General features: G+C 39.8%; 1 protein-coding gene across 6 annotated transcripts in view; it reads right to left on the reverse strand.

Annotated features, from left to right (window-relative positions):
• The window catches only part of AFF3 (ALF transcription elongation factor 3), a 325,295-nt gene that overhangs the window by 11,030 nt on the left and 291,213 nt on the right, over positions 1 to 23,052 (reverse strand). For 5 of the 6 annotated variants that reach the window (XM_085557459.1, XM_085557464.1, XM_085557452.1 and 2 more), the window contains 6 exons: positions 12,768 to 12,831; positions 10,034 to 10,170; positions 7,872 to 7,943; positions 5,400 to 5,493; positions 1,426 to 1,475; positions 1,082 to 1,296 (listed from right to left, as the gene is read on the reverse strand). In XM_085557459.1, the coding sequence (XP_085413585.1) occupies positions 1,082 to 1,296; positions 1,426 to 1,475; positions 5,400 to 5,493; positions 7,872 to 7,943; positions 10,034 to 10,170; positions 12,768 to 12,831 (632 nt within the window). The remainder of the gene's footprint in view (positions 1 to 1,081; positions 1,297 to 1,425; positions 1,476 to 5,399; positions 5,494 to 7,871; positions 7,944 to 10,033; positions 10,171 to 12,767; positions 12,832 to 23,052) is intronic. The other variant, XM_085557444.1, reaches the window with a different exon arrangement.

Here is a 23,052-nt window from a genome sequence, read left to right on the forward strand (position 1 = left end):
AGATTGAGGACAAGTAGATCAAAAAGCCCACATACAAGTGTCCAATGACACATTTGTGATATGCTATTTACTTAAGCTACCATGACAGAGAAATAGAGGCCTATACAACACGGCCAACCCAGCCTACAGAGTAATTTGGCTAACTAGCCAGTCAGGAGTTAGAAGCATAGAATGGTTTGGGTTGGAAGGGACCTTTAAAGATCAGCCAGTTCTAACCCCTGTGCAATGGACAGGGGCAATTCAGTTGTCTACTCAGAGGCATGCAGTGCCCATTTGAGATGCTCTCAGGGAGTTGATATGTACAGCCTGGACTGGCAGATCTAATACTGGATGTGCAGGAGAGTTCTGGAGTGGCAGTTTAGGTAAAAATATCTCAGTGAATTGTATCCCTGTCTCCCTTTCAGGGTTGAATAAACAGCACTCTGAACTGCTGTTTGTATTGAACAAAGCTCCATCAGTTGCAATGGGAGATGAGACCCCAACTCATATCTACATACCTTCACTTAGGTACCCTTGTTTTGACTTGGATCTTGCCCATGTCCCTGCCTTAAATGCACAAATTAGCCTGAAAACTAAGGAATACTTCACCATCAAGTCAGATGCTAAAGCATTTTCTTGTGGGAACCAGTTCACCTGAAAGAAGTTTGCTGCAGGCACCTTGTTCCAATCTGTGTCTACAGATCCTATGGATGGGGAAGGGCTAGGGGCTGTTCATTCCTTCTGCAGAAAGGAGGCGTGCTCCTGCTTTTTGATGTGGTCTGACTAAACACATCCCATGCAGCTCCATGACTCTGGGGGCAGGAAGCTGTCTTACCTCCCACAAACCTTTCTCTCTAGAATGCACAGATGGCAGGAAGTGCTACTCACAGCCAAATCTGTGACCTGTCTGTCATGTCCTGGCTCAGCTCTCCTGAGTGAGACAGATATCAAAATTGCCTTTTTTGGCTGTTCTGGAACAAACTAGGAGCAGACTGAAGAAAGAAATAATCTCTGCAGATAGCTTTCATATCAAAATAGTTATTTTCCTGATCCAAATCATGCAACGGTCTTCTAGAATAGTCCATTGCCTTGCCTTGCTCACCTCTGTTTTCCTTGGCCAGGTTGTCAGCCATCTCCCAGTAGTCATAGCTGTGCAGGATGCTGTTGGTGATGCTGACGTGGTTGGCGGCCATCTGATGAATGCGCTGTGGGATGGTGATGATAGGAGATGGGGAAGGGGCCCCCGTGCTCCCCTGGGATCCTACAGAACTGACTGGAGAAGGGCTAGGGGACATAGGTGATGGAGTTCCTGTGCTCCTAGAAACCAGTGTTAATACAGTTATTTAAAAAGTTTGGGGTTAAAAACACAAGAGTATCCGAACATACCACAGGTAAAAATATATGCTTTCTAACTGCCAATCTGATATAAATTTCTGTGCAACTTACTTTCCACTGGCACCCCAAGGAGATGGATTCTGGTGAGTTTTTGATGAATTCTGGAAAGGAAAGAGTAATTCACAATGCATATAAGTTATATAATACTACAAAATGAAAACATTAAAGAATATAAAAGTATAGAAATGTAAGGAAAGTGATGGAATTGCATCTCATGAAGTAATAAGCCCAGTCAGCCTAGTTTGATGTTATGATGAAGCAGGGCTGCAGAACAGAGTTGAAACATAGTCTTTTCAACACCCTGGCATAGGGGCTGATTAAAAAAACATTAGGTGAAATGGAAACTTTTCACAGAAGTCCTGGGAATTCAGGAAAAAAAAAAAAGTGCTGCAGGAGTCTTTGTGAAGTTTAGGTTGGAATTTCTTGTGATGAAGAAAATCAGAAAGATTTCCTCCCACTCTCCTGCTCCCAGTGACAATGTCATTCCCCTAGGACTTGCAAGACTGTGGAAATCTGCTCAGCCTAGCATCCATAGGGATGTAAATCTGAGGATCTGCAGCTCAGGTGGGTGTTTTAACCACCAGGCTCAAAAATCCTGCTCATGATTGCTCCTTATGGAGCTGTTCCCCTTGGTCCAAACATGGCAGCATTCACAAGGTCAGAGAGACTGCCCATGTAGATTGGTCATTTTCATAGTTGGAGCATTTCCCAGAGAACCTCAGAAGGGGCCATTTGATCATTTAGTGTGGTCTCTTGTATACATGGAGTCACTAAGATGCTCTCTGGTATACTGTGCTTAGGCTAAAGAATTTCATTACTTGAGGAGAGACTACCTTGTACAAGCACTGTATTTACAAAGCAGGAGAAATTCAGATGTCAGCAGTAATGGAGACTGGATAAATGATTTTATAATTTTAAAATTATTTTAGCAGTTAAAACCCCGGTAGCTGGAGGGAATTCAGTCACTGGTTCCTGACCATTTGACCTGAGGAAAACTCCATCTCTATCCCAAGTGACTGATTTAGTCCTAGGCCTGTGAGAAAGAAGTCTAAAAAATAAGTTTTCTAGTCCATCCTATCCATGGCCTCACATTCAGCAATGGTCAGCCTGATCCTTCAGAGGAAAGTAACCTCCTTGTGCTCTCCCCTGAAGCTGAACCTGCAAGTAATTGTGTGCTGGAGAACAGCCCTCTCTTCCTGACTTCCATGTCCTGCAGCATGAGATCTGTTTATGGATACTGCTTTAAATGCAAGGCTGTAGGTGTAAACTGCAGGAGTTACAAGCAGTATCAGCAGTACAAAACCTCTTGGTCTCTCATGGCTTAGGAAGGAAAATGGTAAACAAGGGGCTTCAAATGTTCATTGATTTCAAGGCCAGAAGTAATCCTGCAGTGCACACAATCTGCAATGTCTGTTTTCCACCAATCATGCCACTTCTAAGAAAAGATAAATTACTTAAGAAATGTATTTTATTTTATTCCTTCTAAAAAGGACAGATAGCCATATAGAAATTCTTAGACACTATTTATCCTCCTTGTTCTTCTCTGTCCTGTTCTATGTTTAGCAGGCCTCACAATTAGGAAAAAAATGCTGTTTCACAGTTTCAATATTGAAAGTGCTATATTTTGGATTTTGTTGGTCCAAAGCCAGCAAAACCGCATGTAATTTGAAAATTATCAGCTCTGTTTCCAATGATCTCTTTACCCATTCAGCACTAAACTGGACACATTCCCTAACCCTCTCTTTAAAAAACTTTATTTTCCCAGTTGTAATGTATCTTCTGAACTGCCTCTTGGGTTTCTGTGGTATTGACAGGTTTTCACATCTTTTATGTGCACCCCAACACTGGCTGTATTTAGCAGTGATCATGCCAGTGCTGTGTGTACCTTGTCATTCTTCCTGCATTTTGACATTGGGTCTTCTATGTCCCAGGTATGTGACATGAAAAATAAGCTTTGGAGTATCCCACAAGGGTTCTTCCTTCAGAGGGTTTTCTTCTTCTTTTTTTTTTTTTTCTTTTGACAGGAAAAGCTAAAGTGTGATAAGATGAAAAATTTCTCATGTACTCTTTTAAATGAAACCAACCTGGGAATCCTCAGCATTTGATTCTGCTACAGAATAGATTTTTTTTCCCCTTTTCTTTTCTGATCTATCTCAGAGCTACTTGTCTTCATCTTTCTAGTGTAATGGAAATGGAGTGCCTGTTGTTTACTTACAGAGTTGGAAGCAGGAAAATTTGAAAACTGGAGTACATTTATCCACATTACAGTGGATACTTCCACTGTAAATGTAACCAAACTCTGCCTTACTCTACAACTTCCCACACACCTTTTTTCTCATGTTTTAGGTATATTGCTTCAGTTTCCTCTCAGTTCTGCACCAGAATGGTAGGGGTAAGGATTCTAAAGAGTATAATGTTGTAAGGGACCACCTCTTATCCCACTTTCCCTGCTGCAACCTATTCTCCTGCTTTCTTTGTTCTCTCATATGTGCCCCTGAATATCTGTGCCTTCTTTTTAATTCTCTGCTGCATTTTTTTTCTGTAATGGAAATAAAACACCTAAAGGAGATTTAAAGAATCTAAAAGAAAAGTATGTCTAATTTTCCTTGCAAATGTGTGATTTAAAATCCTTCCCTGATTGATAATATGAGGAAGTTCTTAATGCAGTCAGCATTTCATGTCACTTGGTTTTGAAAGCTTTTAGATACCAAATATGAAAGGAGTGAATAATTGGCTTGCTTTCCATTGAAAATTATAGCAAATGGATGTTTTTTTCCATTTTTGCTCTTAAAGGTGAGAATCCTTTCTAATGTGATGCAATGCTATCACTGTGTCAGCAGGAGCTCTGCAAAGAAACAAACTCTTCTTGCCTACAGTAGAGTTTAAGTCCATTTTATGTTTCCTGTGAAGCAGTCTCCGTCTGCTAGCAGGAGACATTTTACATGGTTGAGAGCTGTTCTTAATACAGCTATTCTCTGAACTGGTCAAGAAAAATAAAGTACTTCAATAGGCACATATTTCTTTCCCCTGGAATCAAGTAGTTGTTAGAGAAACATAACGTGTTGAACTATATACTGCTAAACTTTTGAAGCAATTACATTGACTTCAATATCCATTTTACAATAACAGATCTGTTAATTCCCATCCCTGTCTTCAAGTGTTCAGAATTTGGTCATAAGCATTCGTGCTTGTATTTGAATTTTTTTATTAACAAAATGTCAAAGGATGGATTTTTTTTCCATTTCAAGATTATTCTGTTCACAAAAAAACCCAGCAGATGAGCCCTGTGTTCAGAGACAAATGGTTGTTCAGGTCCCACAAAGCAGTTTGTCTTAGAACATTTGTATATTCATTTTTTTTTTTTTTTTACATTTAGGAAGATAATGGCTATTTTTTGTGCTTGTACATCACATGCTGGATGGATTGACTGCAAGAAGTTTCACTTTGTCAGAAATTAAAAATTGAAGCAGTAACAGGTGAAGCAAAGCAGGAAGGGGAAGCCAAGAGTGCCATGTCAAATACATGGCAGGAGGTCTGTCTGCCCTCTAATGTTTCTGTACAATTCCTCCTGAACTCAGTGTGGGCTGTCTGACAGTACCCTGGGTAAGATGTCCCACTGCACTACTACTGGTGCTGCTGAGTGGAAGGCCTGCATCTGAGGACTAATCTAGATCAAAGTCTTCAACTCGTGGGAAGTGTAATCCCAAAGGGGATTCTTAGAGCAAAATCTGCAAAACTTATTCACAACAGAGCTGGATAGCACTAGGCAATGGACCAAGAATAATCTGAAAATACCTGTTTGTTAGTACTACACATTTATCATCCTTTGTGAAGGGTCACAGTGTGTATTTTTCAAAGAGGGACCCTTGTGAAGATAACTGAACTAACTAGAGCTCAGATGTCTGTGGTAAAACATCATTGACTTCACAGGGGAAAAACTAATCCCAGCACAACTACTGATCTACTAAGATGCTGTATCTCCTGTAAAGGCACACCGATCTAAAAACATGCCATAAATAATGCACCTTGAAATACTCAATAAGCGCTTTTGAATACTTGACCGCGTGGTCTCTCTTGAGTCGGAACATCCTCCAGTACAGAAGGGCCAGGCAGCGGTAACTGGAATATAAGTGAGAGCAGAAAGTAAAGGGTGACTCCTGAATAGAAATCCCAATGAATATCTTAAATCCTCAAACTGATACAGAGTGGAAGGCTGACAGCACCTTGCTTACAGTTTTTATCACCATTTGTCGGCAGTTCTTCACACTCTGACATGGATTCATGAGCAGAGCTAGGTACTACAGCCAGGGCAGGTCATACTGACAAACGCTACAGTGAGGTACTAGACAAACCATACTCAGAAGGGTCTGGGCTCCCAGGCCTTCATTCTGGCTTGAAGTCTGCACACTTGATCAAAAGCCTCTCCCATGAAAAGAGACATCCTGGAACTCAACATACACATTTAAAAAAAAATTTACTTGCAAATGCATAAACAATTTTTTGAGACATATTTGGACTTTATTGCAATAGCCTGGATATAGTGAACTCGAGTCATAGTGGATGTATTTTGTATACATCCAGTGGTCTCTTCCAGCAGCAGGAGATGGCTGGGATAAAGGGAAACCTTGGATCTGGCACAGATTTCAGTGGCCAAGCTTCTCTGTAGGAAACCAGAACAGTGCTGGAGCCTGGAGGCTACTCCCAGGCTACTTGCCTAATTTGGTCCCCAAAGTAAATCAGGCAGTGGGTTGAAAAACAAAATGTGCTGTACTGGTACTGTCTGCCTCTGTGCTCCTTTTTAGTCTGCAGAGTGCCACACATCTTTAAAGCTACATAATTAAATGAGAGTAATGACTATTGACTATAGTAATGTACCACAACAGTCAGTATTCAGGACACATACACTTTTCTTTGCTACTGGTGTTAGGTGTACCTGTCTGTTTTCTGAATTGAGAATCACCACCATCTCTACCCAGCAAGGTTCTTGGATTGAAAAAGTGTGAAAACTGGGGCAAGTGTGAAAGTGCCCCACAGTAATACTGCTTTAAAAGCAAAATCCCCGTATGTTTTGCTTTTTGTTTGGCAGCAGAGGCCTCGTTTTTAAAAGCAGTATTTAGTCTTGGAGCCAATCCGGAGCACCAGGAAGTGCCTTGAGTTTGGAAGTGCAGAGTGCTCCCCATCTCCCCGCGCCCAAGATCTGCCCACATCTCAGCGAACGCCTCGAACTAGCAAATAGTCTGAGAAAAGCCAATGGCAGGCAGGGCTGCCGAGGCAGCTGGAATGCCGGCCGTGGCCGCTGGAGGACAGTGTCTCCCCAGGAGAAGCGGGCCGGGAGCGGCGGGCTGGCAGCCTGCCCGGCGGGCGCCGGGAGCAGCCGCGGGATGCGGCGGCCGCGCTGCCACCACCATCACTCTCCCTCTGTCACCTTCACAGGTACAGCGCATATGCAAATGGGGTCAGCTCATCTGCTGGCTGGCAGACGGTGAGTTAGGATTGCCATTCATCGCCCAGAGAAGGCTCCGTCTGCTTTCCCTCGCGCTGACCTTTCTCCTGCTGGAACAGATGCAGCGGCTCCCTGAATTTGGATGTGCTTCTGCACGCACCAAAGCGCTCCGGCAGTTCTCAGCAAGCCTTTGTAATATGGCTTTAAATGTCCTTTTTAAACCGTTCTTTAGTCATTTTCCCACCTAAGCATTTTTAAAGCAATTGCCACTAATGCATTCTGTGGGCCTCCCAATGGAACAGAAAACCAGTGACAGAGAAAGGGCAATAAAAAAAATGCATCTCTGAGTATTTTGTTCCTTTTTATACAAATGATTAATTAGGACTCCTTCTTTATGGAGGCTAAAGATGCATTTAATTTGGATTTTTAACAGATGGTTAATAGATGTTAAAAACACACTTGCTGATTGTAAATGTCCACTTACTGTGACTCAGTAACCATGTAATAGGTATTTTATGTATTAACTACAATGATATTAAATTAAAACTTGATTTTAATAACATTCTAGTATTTTACTAGCAATCAAAAACTCTCATATAGAATCTAAGGTGCTTACATATATGTTTAGAAATCTCAATTTAATAGATAATCCATGAGGCTTAATTATCCCCATCACAATGTTACCCTTCATATAACATAAATATAATTTACGATTATTGAGCCTAAAATGTCAGCCACAAAAGAACTTACCGAGCTGCTGGTACAAAAGTGCATCACTCATAAAAACAACAAACCATCAGGCATTCAAAAATTAATTATACTGATATACCATAGCCAACCTGTCATAATTAATAAATAAGTATGAATTGCTTATTTACAGAGACAGAATGCAGACTTGGTACAATGATACAAGGGCTGGACCTTCCCAGAGAAGAAAGTATTCTCTTAATTTTAATAGAGAACATAATTCTATCTTGCTGCATCCAACATCCGATTTTCAAGAACTGGCTCACTGCAGAAAAGAAGGCTTTTGAGGAAAGCTTGATCTACTAACCATAATGCTGCCAGCTGTTTGTCTTCTGGCGTGGCATTGGGGCCTGAGTGGGTTTTTAGTCTCACTGCATACCTTAAGCAAGAAGAAAAAAGCCAACATGAGTTAACTGAGACAGCTTTGTATTACTGATCAGAGAGCTATGCTGGCCAATGTCGCTTGATCTGGTCCTTTATACATATTTGTTCAAGTTACCAGCCATACATGTGTTGTTCCTAGTTGTGTTTCAGAGCTGTTTTGCCATTAGCAGTGCATCCCTGCACTCTTTAAACAGCCGTGAACTCCCTTGATCATCCATCAGTCCTGAGGGGAGCCTAGCTGGCGAGGTGACACTGTCCTGCCAAAATAACCTCTGCTGCTGCAGAGACACAGTTACACAGAGTTCGTGCAGAAAGGGGTTTGGAGCTTTTGAAGGCAGACAGCCTGCCTGGAAGCTGGTGCTGACCTCACCCTGCCAGTTCTGAGTGTGTCTACCTAGATTTGCTCCTCCGAGCACAGCACAGCAGAGGGGGAACATGTGGCTCAGAGCTATTTTTGCTCACATGACATTACATTCAAACTCTATAAATATTAAAGATCCACAGAGGTAGCACTGGTGTTTCAAGAGTGTATGTGCTATGCAAACACAAATTGGTTTCTGGAAATCTCAGCTTCCAGCTGAATACCTGAACAACAGACAAGGTTAGAACAACATACAGCGCTTCTGGGCTCACTTCCAGAAAAATACCTGTTCCCCATAATTAGCGGCTTGTGATTTTTTCTTACCTTTGCTTTCAAACTCTAATTCTGATATCTGTGAAAAGATTCTGTATGAACATTTTGTTTCTACAGGCATACCTAGCAAACCACTTATTTTTCTGAGTTGCAGAGAGATCAACAGCAATTCACATTACAACATAGCCACAGCTATACACATTATTGAAAGCTATGCACCTGCAAGCAAATTCAATTCCAGAGTTAGGACCATATATTTACTACCATGAGAAAAGACAGGGCAGACAAAAAAGAGGTTTTTGCCTTTTTGGGAAAAAAAAAAAAAAAGAAGGGAGGAATTACATAAATTACATAGATGGAAAAAAAAAAAGAAGGAAAAAAATTGCAGAGATGGAATGTACTATTCTGTAACAGAAAAAAAAAGTATTTGAGTATTTGATTTTGTTCAATAACCTTCCAGTTAGAAAGCTGGCCTCAATCCACTGAAATGCATGAGAAGACAGCCCTAAGTGGAATAAAATGCCAGTGGAATTATTAACATGCAAGAAAATCTTCACATCAACACTAAGTCCAAAAGAATGCTTTTGTTTTAGAAGCTCTGATTCACTATGGATATGATTAAAAAAGAAAATGTGTTACCTCCTATGAGTTTAATCCTCACTGGGTAGAACTGCATGGTTGACTGTCCTAAGGAATGATACCATGGTCACTGTCAGTGCAGATTTCTCCACTAGTGTGTCTGGGGTTGCTCTCTTGCACAGTCCCTCAGCTGCTGCAATGGTTTTCTCTACCAATAACACTGCCAATAACATCAATTTTAGGTACTAGCTATAATGGTGAAAAGGACTTAAGAGACATACTTACTTCAGAGGGACTGTGGATGGCACTGGATTCTAGACTACCCTGTTTGCAGAGCCATGAAGGTAGCTAAAGGTAGGGGTAGCTCTGGGGTGAGCTGTGCTCCTGACTTCACTGACTAAATTAGAGCACTCACATCAAATGGACTTTGAGTGTCCATTTTTCTATCACTGTTTACATCTTCTTTCAGGTTATCTTTACACAGCAATCATACACATGTTGCAATATTTTCAAGTTATCACTCTATGAAATGTTTTGTTATTATGGATTACTGGTTTCTTCCACTGAGTAGCTCAGGACTTACATCATGAAACTCTTGAAGTAATTTGCAACTCAAGTAATAGGAAAATATTTGGGGTTTTTTGTTTGTGTTTTTGTTTATTTCTTTTAATTTTTTCTTTTTTTTCATTCTTCAGTTTCTTGATTTAATTTCCAAAGAAATCACAGATAATACATATACATTACATATGAATAACCAGGCCCTTGTAAGGAGTTAACTTCTACCCTTTTACTGCATGTATGAAAATAGGTGATAATGCAGATGATCGTGTTTGCACAGTGCAACCTCTGGGGTCATCTCCTTCCTTTCCTACCTGATGAGTTCAACTGTTTCTGAATACATGGTATAAGGGGATTTAGATTCCATTGGGCCTTGTTCCATTGCATTTCCACACTCAATAAATGATAGTGCTGCTTCTGCATAATTCAGTGCCTTTCCAAACTTCTCCACCTAGAGAGAAAAAATAAGGACACAGAGATGTAGTGTAATCATCAAGATGTTGTTACATTTGATGGGATTTTCTCAACAAATATTGTAAACTTGACACAAGTTTATCTTCAGGTACCCATCAAACCCTGTGCATCAGTGAAAATCATAAGATACAGAAAATAGAACTAGAAAAGGGTCTGAGATATGATTTGTTCCATAGTCTTGTGTCCAAAGAAGGGTCAGCTGTGCCTAGGACATTCCCAACAGTGTTTGTTAAAGCTCTTCCAGTGCTGGAAATTCCACAAACTCATGCTGCCTTTTGTTCCAGCTTTCATCTTTCATTAAAAAGGGTTTCACACATCTTTGTAAGTGTAGTTTTTTATCATTCAACAAAGAATGGTAACAGATATCGTGAACTAAGAGATGAGAATTAAATGCTTTGACTACTAACTCCTATACAAAGGCTCATCTCTGTTCTCCTGTCTTTCTTATCCTTACCATTTTCAGCATTGTTCTCTTCTTGTCAGGAATTTGCTTTCTATATCCTTCTCCTCTTTCAGGGACTGCTCTGCAGCCTCAGCATCTTCTGCCATCCTCCTTCCTTAACCTTTTTCTTCTCCTATTTTTGGTACTTCTTTTACTTTGTGTGTGTATTTGTGCACTTATGTGCCTATACATGGATGTCCTCAGTAACACTGTACATGCAAATCTGCATCTAATATTCATATGTGTACACTTACATGCCACTTATCTGCCCTCAAAATTTAATTTTTCATGTGAAGAGAGAGATGAATCATACTAATACCTCTCTGTCCTGACATCTCTCTCCTTCAGTCAGAACTCCTGCGGTACATAAAGCCCATTAATGGACTGGATGCATTTGGTTGAAATCTGATGCACACAGTGAAAGGTTAATGGACCTTATTCTTTTCTAAGGGATAAAGATTTTAAATAGTAACTTTGGAATGGCACACTAGCTTCAATCTATTTTAGGTTCTTATATGACTCCCACTGCGATCATACCAGAGAACTTCACAAACTTTTTATTATATTTCTCCCCCTGATGCTCCAGTGCGGGTGGAAGTGCTATTATCCCAATTTCACAGATGGGGGACTGAGGAGCAGAGAGACCTAGAGTAATTTTCAAGCTGCTCACTGTGAGTGCCTGTGTCAGGTAGTGCAGTGCCAAAGTAGGAGGTGCTGAGCCCAGCAAAGTGATTCAAAGTGCCTGGAGGCACTTTGGCAATATGGCATTTTCCCCAGGATGCCTACACAGCCAGGGAGGGAGAGGAAGCACCTGCGAAGGGCTGTTTACAAGGTGTAAGTAAGCTGCTGGTCCACTGTGAAGGGAAGCTGAATGTGGAGGATATTTCAATCACCTGATACTGATAGAAAGCTATTTAAACTGTGCCTAGGTGACTTTCATGAAGCAAACTTGTGGCACAGCACAGAATAATGCTTGCAACTCCGCTTTCTGGGAGTCTACCATAAAAACATTTCTCTCCAGGCTAACAATTTCCTTTGCATATTAAGTGATCCTTTCCATTCTGTTTAAAGCAACACACTAAAATTCACCATTTGTACTTCTCCACAATATTTTCTGATTTTAAGACTCACTTTAGAGTAATATGTAACTGAATAAACCACAGAAATTTGTGCTAATAAACTCAGGTAGAGTGTAAAACACTGTGTTAGTGTTCTAAATTAAGGACCTGTTTCTACTTCCTTGGCCTCTCTACATTCTGCACAGCTGAGAAAAACCTTTCTTCTTTCCTGATGGTATTACAACAAATTGTCTGTCTGACAGGGCAAGACAGGAATGCAGTTACCCCCACCAGCAATGCAGCCACCCTAATGCAGGGTCCCATTCCATATACTGCCATCTCAAAGACCTCATGTTGCTCTGGCTTATCTGTGGCACTTGTCAAACAAAGCCTTGCAGAGAACTGAGGGACAGCTAAGCACAGCTCTGCTGCAGAGCAGAGCTGCATATTTTGCACCCATTTGTTTGGAAAGACAAGCATTTCTTCAGTGCTCCATATAACCTCAGATTCCCCTTTTTCTTTCTGGCTACATTTTTAGACAGGTCAAAGCCAGGCTGAAGAATCTGTTTGTTGCAACAGTATTCTGTGTGCTAGGTGTTCCTCTAGAGTTACAAAAATTCTTTGTGTGCTTCTGATTATGTTGGGAAACATCTGCCACAAAACCAGGATTCTTTTGGCACTGAAAAGCCAAAGCTCTTTAAAAAAAAGTGAAAGTACCTCAGCTATCAGACCAAATTTGGATGGAGATGCAATTATAGGATCTAGCCAGCTAGTTAAGCTGACAAGATAGGTATGTGGATCTTTTACGCAGCCTCCATTACTATAGTTACTAATTAAAGCAAAGGGATAAATGGAAAGTTTTATTTAGCCAGGCCTTTATCTCAGTAAGTCATTATTTGTTAAGTCATAGTTTACTGGGCTATGAACATTTGATTATATAAACATTTCTTAATTTAACAAGCCTAGCCATCCTTATAATAGATTTTATAATTACCCCAGCAATACTGTGCTGATGAAGAAACGGCATTACAAAAATTATTTGGAGCAATGTAACTGGAAAGAAAATGTTCTCACCATTGCATCTGCTTTATGCTTCTTCCGTTTAGCTTCCTGCATAAAGTAATCTGCATTGCGTGGTCTACCAGGGGAAAATAAGAAGACATTTTATTATTTTCTGAAGTGCAGAATATTTTAAGGTTATTTTTTCCCTTATTTTAAACCTGATTTACAAACATCTTTTATGAAGAAAATACACTTATCGTGTAACCATGCATCTTCTATTTTCAAATTTCTGCCTGTGGAGACAATAGCATTTATGGCTGTTCTCGTTCTTTAGAAGTCAGTGATTCAAGTAAAGAAAGGCTAATAAAATGCATTTTTATGGATTATATAAACTGCTTCCCAAATTAGTGCAATTCTGATCTGAAAAATGGATACATGTGTTGAGCAGAAAAAGATATTCTGTCTTCTCCTCTTCCTGGTGGCTTGCTTACCTTTTTTTCTATTCCTCTGTGTACATTGTTATTTGCCTTGGCTTCTTCTTCCTCTCAAAACAAGTGTGTGTTTAATCTCTCCACTTTGAAAACACACACTGAACCTGCTTGCCTCCACAGCTACATCTCGCTCTTGTCCCTCTTATGTGTAAGCATACTGAGTACTGTTTACTTTTGCTTCCTGGAGTTCATCTCTGACTCAGTGCTGGGCCACCTCATGCAATTCCACTGGTATTCCTCATGCCAATTTCTCCATTGATTTCTCCTCAAATAGATCTGGGAGATTCCAACCCTTCCTTAACCTACTTGACCTACTGGCTGCAGGACACAAATTCAACTTGTTTCTCTCCTGAAATTCACAAGTGCATTTTTAAACAGATTTATCCACTCTAATTCAAACTGGAAACAAACTGACGTCTCCTTGTCACTGTGTCAGTGAGCTCCTCATGGCTGGAGCTAATTTCTTCATCTCCTCCCACAAGATCTCCCTATGGCACATTTATAAGTCACTGTGGAGAAGAGCCATTTGCTGTGTCATTTCAGACCATAACCTTGCATATTTGGTCATTGCCTCTCATAAAAGTCTTCACATTTCCTGACCCTGCAGATTCTTCCTGTCTCATATATGTGGGAGGTGACCTTCCTCTACTTAGTTAAAATATGTCCTGGTTCTTCTTAGCTTATACTGTGGTTATGACATCCTTGTCTCAGAGAGGGAAGTTCTGACTTGCAAAAAAGTTTTCTTAGTATCAGTTAGAGTGTCATTCCCTTGTCCTCATTTCAAGAAAACAAGATATTCCTGAGTATTTGGAGTATGAATTCTAATGTTTTTACTACTCATGCTTTTAAGAGCTTGGTGTTGTAAACGTTATGTTATTATTGCCATTCAGCAATCTGTTGTATGTTAACTCGAATAGGCAGCTCAGCTACACACACTCACTCACTCACTTCCCTCTAGTGGGATGGGAGAGAGAATCAGAAGACTAAAAGTGTGGAAGAGTAAAAGTAAGAAAACTTGCACGTTTAGATAAAGACAGACTAACAGATAAATCAAAGTACAACAAGGAATTAATCCACTGCTTCCCATGGGCAGGCAGGTGTTTAGCCATCACATGAGAAAGCAGGGTTTCAATGTGATTAACAGGGACTTTGGCAGACAAATGCCATCACTCCAAATATTCACCCCTTCCTCCTTCTTCTCTCAGCTTTATATACCAAGCATGACACCATGGGGTGGTCAGCAGGGGTCAGCTGTCCCAGCTGTGTCCCCTCCCAACTCCTTGTGCAACCCCAGCCTCCCTCTTGGAGGTGTGGGGTGAGAGGCAGAAAAGGCCTCGAGGCAGTAAAGGCCTTGAGACTATTCCAGCCAAAAAAATTCATATTCCTAACATTTTTTTCTTGAAAGTGGGATTTCTGAGCACATGTATTCAACAAAATGTTTTGTGTCAGTCACAGAATATGCAGATCTAAAACGTGAAGTGGAATGAATGAGTAAAACATTGGTGCTGATAGCAGTAAGAACATGCTCAGATCCATAACTGAGGTAAGTGGGAGCATGGGGGAACCTCTTGACAGAAGAAGGCAGCCATAAAACCTCCTCAAGAACATAATATTTGAACAGGGGATTTCCTTAGTCTGTTTCTTTCTACTTATGTGCACACAGTTTTAAGGACAGTTATTTGCATCAGAGGAAGTTATTCAACCTTATTTTGAAAAGAAAAAAGGCTAAATATGACTAGATAGAAATGAAATTCAAAGAATGATTTCTGTCCTAAAGACCTTGTAGATATGAAAAGTAGTTCCTTTGTTCCAACTCTCTTTTAAATATTCTCCTACAGAGTGAAATTTCACCCCAGCTTACTCTACCCATTAGGTCAGAAAGGGAACTAGACAGATTTGTGTCCTAGTCTCTTATAATCTACTGCCAATGCAAATACTTCCTATGTCCCAGAAGACATTCTTAATAAGAAGAATGATCTGAAACTGGTCTTGGTCAGTTATAAAATATTACACATTGAAACAGTCTTAGCTCGATGCAAAAAAATAGCTATGCCTTCAGAAACAGTGAATGCATTTTAAAAAAAATGTTAAGTTCTGTCTCTCTTTGTCTTGTGCAATGACCTAGGGAAGATGGTTTACTGTGAAAACTCAAAAAACAAAGCCAAGTAGAACAAACCAAGTCTCATCTCTCTGAAGTGATGAAAGTGATGAACTTTTACATGAGCCTGTCAGACTCAGGTCATAAAAATACATCCTCTCCAGTGTTCCTCCTATATATCACCCAGCACTATATGCCTAATTTTCTTGTCTGAAGCATGGTAAGAGGCTGTAAAAACAAAGTGAGATAACACAATGTAATTATGGTTGACTTATTTATACGTTAATTGTAAAATGGTTTTCAACTTGCAGCAGGATTTATTTTCCTGAGTTATGATTAGCAATGAAGGTATTAGCAGGATACATGAACATTCCTGGACCAAGAAGACTTGCATTGAGGGCCTTGCTATGGGATGGTTAAGCCTAAGACAAAAACTGAAGCCATTGGTTTGTACTAAGCTGCTGGCAAAATCTAATATAAAAAAAGAAGCTATTAAAATGCCATTTTAAAGCAAAGCATAAATATATTCTCCATGTGAACATTTAGGTATTTCCATAGGCAAAATACAAGATTGATTTAAAAATCAGGGCATGCCTAACAGAAATTAAGATGCATTGGGAAAAAATGGATAGGGTATCATTTTTATTAGCTTCTTAAACAGAACTTGTTCAGTAGTGTTAATAAACATGCCAAGTCAAATTCTGGTGTCTTTATGCCACCTATGAAATACTACTCTTCAATTTATTGCTACATGTTAATGACCTTTCTATTCAGATAACTAATGTGCATGTTAGGTGAAAATGGGAAGCTAAAATATCCAATAGAATCAATGTATGTTTTTGTATCATTTTAGTAACAAAAAGGGATGCTTAATTTAATTATTTTCTAGGGTTTTTTATGAGAGTTAAATGTTTCAAGTTCAGTTTTGTTTAGGTTCCCACTGCCCATGAACATAATCTACCTTTTTAAATTCAGTGTACTAGTTTAAATTATTATGTCATGAAGTAAAAAAATAAGAAAAGCACCCTATTTTGTGGGCTCCTTGAAGGTAAGACGTTGCCTGAGCTCACGGATATATGCAGACACATGAGAAAACTGATGCATAAATTAATTATTCTGGATAGCTCTTTTTCATACTGCACATTTTTTATCTATGAAGTTTGTTAGTCATATCCTGATTTTACAGACTCTGAAGTTACAGTGACCAAGAATTCATGTCTGCTACAAACATGAAGGTCTATGCAAACCTCCTCTGCAGCTTGACCTATTTAGTTATGTTGGTGATAATCTCAGACTGGAGACTTTACAGGTAATGTCACTGGATGCTAATTTCAGATACTATATGTTATTGAAGAGAGGCATCTTGAGGAAAAGCAAATGTGTTTTCCCACTGATGAGATTCAAAAAGATCTGTGGCTAAACCCTTTTCAGGTCTTTGGTCTCTGCTTTGCAATCCCCCTGCAGATCACAGCCTTACTATAACCTGAGAAATGAGAGAACAGGAAAAAATTTTAACTCCCCTGCAGATCACATCCTTGCCACAGCCAGAGAACCAAGAGAATAAAACAATTTCTGGTACCAGGCTACTGGTTGAACTGGAGTGCCTGTGAGCAGCAGAAGCAGCACTGGATACTCTTTATGAATATAAACTGAAGTCACAAGAAAACTTATTCAGTGACTTCTGGTTTTCAGACAATTGAGTCAGATTCTCCTCTTAAGTTAGTTGCAACTATATATATCTATAGGCATCATAACTTTCACTCCAGATTTACAAACAGAATTCAGACCTCTTGTTAAAAAAAAATTAAAAAGAAGTCTGACTTCAAATTAACAGGTAGAAACAAATGTTTTATCTCTATTAAACTGCACAAGAAAGTCTTTTGTTTCTGAATATATGATTGTTGGTACTTTTAGAAATATAGTCCTCTTCAACAAAGCCAAAAAGGAGTTCTAATACACTGCTCTAATGCCTCTCATATATCTCTCTGAATGGCAAGAGAAAGAGTGTAAAGCATTAGAGCCAACTAAGTCAGGCCACTGGTGAATTCTCCCTGGGATCAAGTGTCATTATGTGAAACTGGCTGCTCTCGAGGAGAATTTATCCTACTCTGTTGATTGGGGAAAGCAATCAAGTACCGCTGGAACGATTTCAACGCATTCTCAGTCTACACTAAGCAGTCACCTAGGCACTGCAACAGAATCCAGCCTTTTACAGAACAACCCCCCCCACGGCTAGATCTGATAGTACAAACAAGGCCAGGCTTCCTTTTCAGCAGTGGCATTCAAACCATTTATGACTTTGACAAGGGCAGCCTCAGTAGCATTGCTGTGGCTGAATCCAGGATAAAATTTATCAAACAATCCACTACTGTCCAGTATTTCTCCCACTCGCCTTGGCACCACTTTCCCTGGGAGCTTGTTGAAAACCAGCAGGAAGGACAGCATATCCATTGCTTGTTATGTTGCGCGGGATCCCAGCGTGAGGTGAGATGGCTGTGGGCATTGTAATTACTCCTCTGCCAGAAGCAGCCTTTCAGAATTTCCAGGCTGTTGAGCTCCTAAGAGGGGTGTTACCACTACCCAGGTGAATGCCTGTCTGTGTAGCTTCTCTCATCCTATTTTGCTCCATGCCATTACAGTGCATCTCTGCCACCTTTGTCTTCTGCGGACTCCTCTGAATTTAATTTACTCCAGTTTAGTGGATAATTGCAAAAATGTAAACTCATGCAATAAAAAAAAGGAAGAGAATCAAACAAAGTGAATCAATAAAAGCCTTACTTTGTATAGTAATTTATCAGCATCTACTGCAAAATCTCCTTGGAACTCAGAGCAGCCACTGGTATTTACAGAGTATGGTGTAGCTTAGAGTCCAATATACAATTTTAATTATACTGCATTGAAAACCACATTTTTAATCTAATTTTTATATTTTATGTGAACAAAATACTAAACTATAGCATTTTCTGCTTCATTTACATAATCTACCACTTGTACATTATTTCTTACTGTTGTATGGTGCTTTATGAGGATACATTAAAAAAACCTAATAAAAGTTCAATTAAACATCATAAATGTAGCCAAGTGCATATTTTAATACCCTTCAGAGATAATACTGCTGAAGTGTTGTAAAAAAACAACCTAGTGCTTCCTCAATGTACAACAATTTCATGTAGTAAAAGCAGCTTAAATCATCTTTCTATATATAGGAGCAGTTTCACAACTTTGGTAATCTAAACCCTAAAAAAAAAAAATGAATGTGTTGGAAAGGAGTAGAACAGCAAAATGAGCAACTTTAAAATATGATTAGAGCTAGGGGCAAATCAGAAGAAATAGCCGAGCCAGGGTGAACCCACGAGCAGTTTTGAAGCTGTGCCAGTATGCCCTGAACTTTCGGTCCAGGAGAAGCAAATCCTGTAAGAGCAGGAAAACCACATAATGTGAAAGGCAGGTATACACAGCCTATTTGCTGTCTCATAACAGGATATGACCCAGCTTGTTTGACATGCTGGGTCATAGATATGGGTGTTAATCTTTGGGGTGAATGATAGAGCTCAGCAGGTGTTACTATATAAAAGAGTGCTCTCCCCCGATGGATCCTAGCCTCCTGCCCATTCCACCAGTTAAATTAAATGTTCTTTTATGGGTTGTGGCCTGCTGTGTCTGAGGCATGGCACACATAGCGGAACACAGGCTGGGAGAGAGCCCATGGCATTGCCAAAGTGAGTACCCAGCTCTATGGAAGTCTCATGATCACTCTGGCAGACCCAGCAAGCCTGGAAGTTCAGCAGAGGAGCATGCAAGTGAAGAAGGCCAGGAGGCAAATATCGAGCCTTTTAAATGATAGTACTATAGGTATTTCAGAAAGATAGGAACAAAGGATCTGATTGGAGTTGGGCCAAAATGTGAGAAAAATTTACCCAATCACACTACTACACAACTACTATCTTGTTTGGTTTAGTATAACAAGGCCAATAGCTTAGATAAGATGAATAGATGAATTGCACAGATACCTAGAGGATGAGTTACTGTTGCAAAAATATAGCAGACAAAATTAAAGCCTGGCATCTAACAGAAATGAAATGCAGAATTTCAAAAGTAAGTGGGGACTCCTATTTTGGCAAAAATGCAAAATCCCCCTGACTAACCATGTCAGTGTAATGAAATACAGAAGAACATGAGAAAGAGTCAAAATCTAATACAAATTCCTGTGTATGACCCAGATTCATGACTTAAAGATATTCCTGTGAAATCAATATCTAGACTAAAACACACAAGGGCAAAGTGTACAAGTGAAGAGAAAAGAATGGAACAACTATTCACAATAGGGACTTGAGTTCCTGTTTTAAAAGCAGAGGCAGAAAACAATATGTGCTTGCCGATAAACTACAATTTTGTCTCTTTTGATGTAAGTTAAATAGATGTTCTGAATGAAGCTAATTTCAGTTAGAGCAACAGCCTTTATAATCAGTCCTACAGAGACAGGGCGGGACCACAGCAGTCCAGATCTATTTTGTTTTAAAATGTCACAGAATGACACCTTGAATTCTCAAGAAGCATCTGTAAAGCAAAGGCAGAAAGACCTTCCTGGGAGAGGGTCCACCTGGCAGCCAGCTCTGATGTTTCTAGCACTGATGAGGGAGAAGACAAGGTATGGGGGAAACCATTGGGTGAGAATAAGTGTAAAGACTGGTCAGTGAATGGGGTGTCTATGCTGAAAAAAGCAGGTGATCCTGAAACAAAGATCCTATCCAGGGATCCTGTCCTGCGGAGACTGCCTAAGACACTTCAGTAATCACAGGATTTGAAAGAAATCATAACCAGGCACTAAAGACTAGGAAGACATCTGATAAGGATTTTGGGAATTTATGTTCCCTCATTTGTGTTAAATTATCACAACCCCTCTCCAGCTCTATGCCTTATTGTTGGTTCTCAAAATGAACAGGGTATTCCCAGAGCAAAAATCAGTTTGAATGGTTTACCTGTGATTCTCTAAAGAGATTATTGTTATTTCCCAGTATGGTTTGTCATCACTGAAAGATGAAAACATCCTTTATATGTTGAAAGAATGATCACAAAAGCTGTATTGCATCCTTGAGGAATCACAGCCTTTGCACCCTAGGGCAATTGCAGTGAGCCTTCTTGTCTAAAAGGGAAACTTCTGGGTAACTATATTGTTAAAAATGGATTTGAAGCACATTCTTCAAATATATGTAAAGTTATTTTCCACTGCCACAAGGACAGCTAACTGTCTTGGGAATTAAACCTCAGATAGAGGCATTAGACTACCTTTTCCACATCCCAGCCATGAATCCTGGCATTGAGCATGATGAAAACCCACATCATTCTGTGATCCAGCATAAGCAGACAAATCCCCAGTAACACTGTGATGGACTTGTAGATATTAGTAGAAAAACAAAACCTAGGGAAACAAGCTCTGACAAGAACCAGAGATGTGACAGAACAGCAAAAACAATGGGAAGTTGGATGAGACTTCCTCAAATTCAGTGTGAGACAGACTACTCAAAGAGCTGCAGGGTTTGGACTGTCTTTGTTATTCAATGCTGACATCTGCTCATGGCTCACTGTGCAGAGGTGAGGAAAGATTCTCTTCTACCAAGAGAGACGGGTGGAAGAGACTGTTTTCTCCCATCTGTGAAATTCAGTTCTACTTCTGGAACCTGGAAGAGTGTGTTTGCTGAACCTGATTAGAAGACCCTTGTCTTGCTTGCTGTTATGATTTAAAGTGGACTGAAGGTATTTTCTAGTCAATCTGTAGAGTAAGAAAAAACTACATTAAAATTAATTGATACAAACAAATTCTCTTTCATAAGTAGCAAAATATTCAGAGACTATTTCAGACCTGAGTCCATCAATAAAACCATTGGCTATACCTGTGCAAATGAAATAAGGAGGGCAAGGATGCCAGCTTTATCATTTGATCATCCATGCAGTGTAATTGCTAATATTCTCCCTGGCATAGTTTTGAGCTCAGACAATGCCTGGGCACAGCTTGGAGTCAGCACAGGCTAGGGACTATTCTCAGGAGGCAGTGAATGTTCTTTGTTTTGGGGAGTGAAGACAGTTTAATCATATAAACATAAGCCTGCTGAACCACTTGCCTGCAGGAGCAGAGGAGGCACATGGATGTAGCTAAGTTCAAAAGAGGTCCACAGTTCTGGCTTTCCTTTGATGACAGGGACTAGAGGCTAAAAATTTACTCTGTGAAAACCTGCTAGAGCTTATGAAGCATCTATTTCCCACCAAAACAAGCCCTCATAAAGAGTCCCTTTAAAGGTGACCTTGCAGAGAGCAGGCAGCTAAATTATCTAATCACAGGAGGCAGTGTCTGGCATGTCTAATGTTATTTTCTCATGGTCAGCATACCTATGAGAAATTCAGTGCCATGAGTAAGAAGGGAGGAAGAGGAAGACTGGGTAGGTCAGGTGAAGTCTTGAAATCCCCTAAAGCCAAGAAACTCAGAGCAGTCCACAGTAAGCTTAGGAATTTGTAAGGAACTTAGTGTCATAGGTGTTGGTCTGACTAGTTCTTTTCTAGATTATTGATGAGAAGAAAGAGGAGCCACTCTCTGTTCCTGAACTGTGCTCCTCAGGATGTGTTCAACACCACAAAAGTACCTCTGAATACTCCACTAATCCTTAAGGCATTTTGAACAATTCAAGTAAGATCACTTCCAGATGTATGAGTCACAACCTAAGAACACTTTTTCCACTCTGAGGAGGAATAACAAGGAAAAGAAGTCTGAAAATGAGACACTTGGGGTTCAAGTCAAAACAAAGATATGCATCAGGAAGTTATTTTCATAAGCTCTATGTGTAACGCCTTTACAGGTGAATATTTTCTGGGTATACAGTCTACTGTTTGGCAAACGCAGGAATTCTATCTCACTGCAGAATATGTCCCTTAGACAACGTATAGCTGATGACTGTCTGTAGCACCTAAACCCATAAGGTGGAAGAGACATTCAGCAAAATATGAACTTAAAAAAATGCTGTTGAAGATGTATTATCTTGCTCCTATAAGGCAAGAAAAAAAGAAAATTAAGTGTAAGTGAAGAAAAACCAACACCAAGTTTGAAATTATAACTCAAAATTCAAGCAAAAAAATAACCCCGAGGAGCATATTCTGATTTAGTTCTAAGGAAAGATGGGAAGCTGGGTACACTCTGCTATTTTTTTACACTACACAAGCAGTATTTTGAGGGTGCCCTTGGGCACCCACAGGATGTCTATGCCTAGCACTTCAAGGACAACAGTATTTGTTCCTAAATGCAGTTATTGAGAATTCTGTTATTCAGTGAAATTACGTAAGTACTCAATATGGCTTTAAGCAGTATTATGGAGCCTTGAAAATGTTCTCTTCATGGAGTCAGAAATCTCCAAAAATCCAGGAAATCTCACTAAAAATTACTACTGGACACAGCATTGATGTCACTGACACATGTGGCATGCCGGGTACCTCTTAAGTATATTCAGATTTGTCAGCAAACAATGGCAAACCAGGGGAAGGAGACTTTTGAAGACAGTTAGTTATATTTACTGTTACACTGCAGTGTATGTGTGTACAGCACTCTGCCAAGCAAGATATACTTTTTACTGACCTACTTGTGTTCCAATTTATTGCTAGTGACAGCTGTTGTCAATGATCTGGAGAAAATAAATTGAGATTACAATAAAGAGACACTGACTGGTCAAAAAAATTAGTTGTTGTTTTAAATCAAATAGAAGGGATTTAGTATCTTTAAAACTTT

Source organism: Lonchura striata, chromosome 1, assembly GCF_050655825.1.
Source record: "Lonchura striata isolate lonStrDom1 chromosome 1, ASM5065582v1, whole genome shotgun sequence".
In the NCBI taxonomy this organism is placed as follows: Eukaryota; Metazoa; Chordata; class Aves; order Passeriformes; family Estrildidae; genus Lonchura; species Lonchura striata.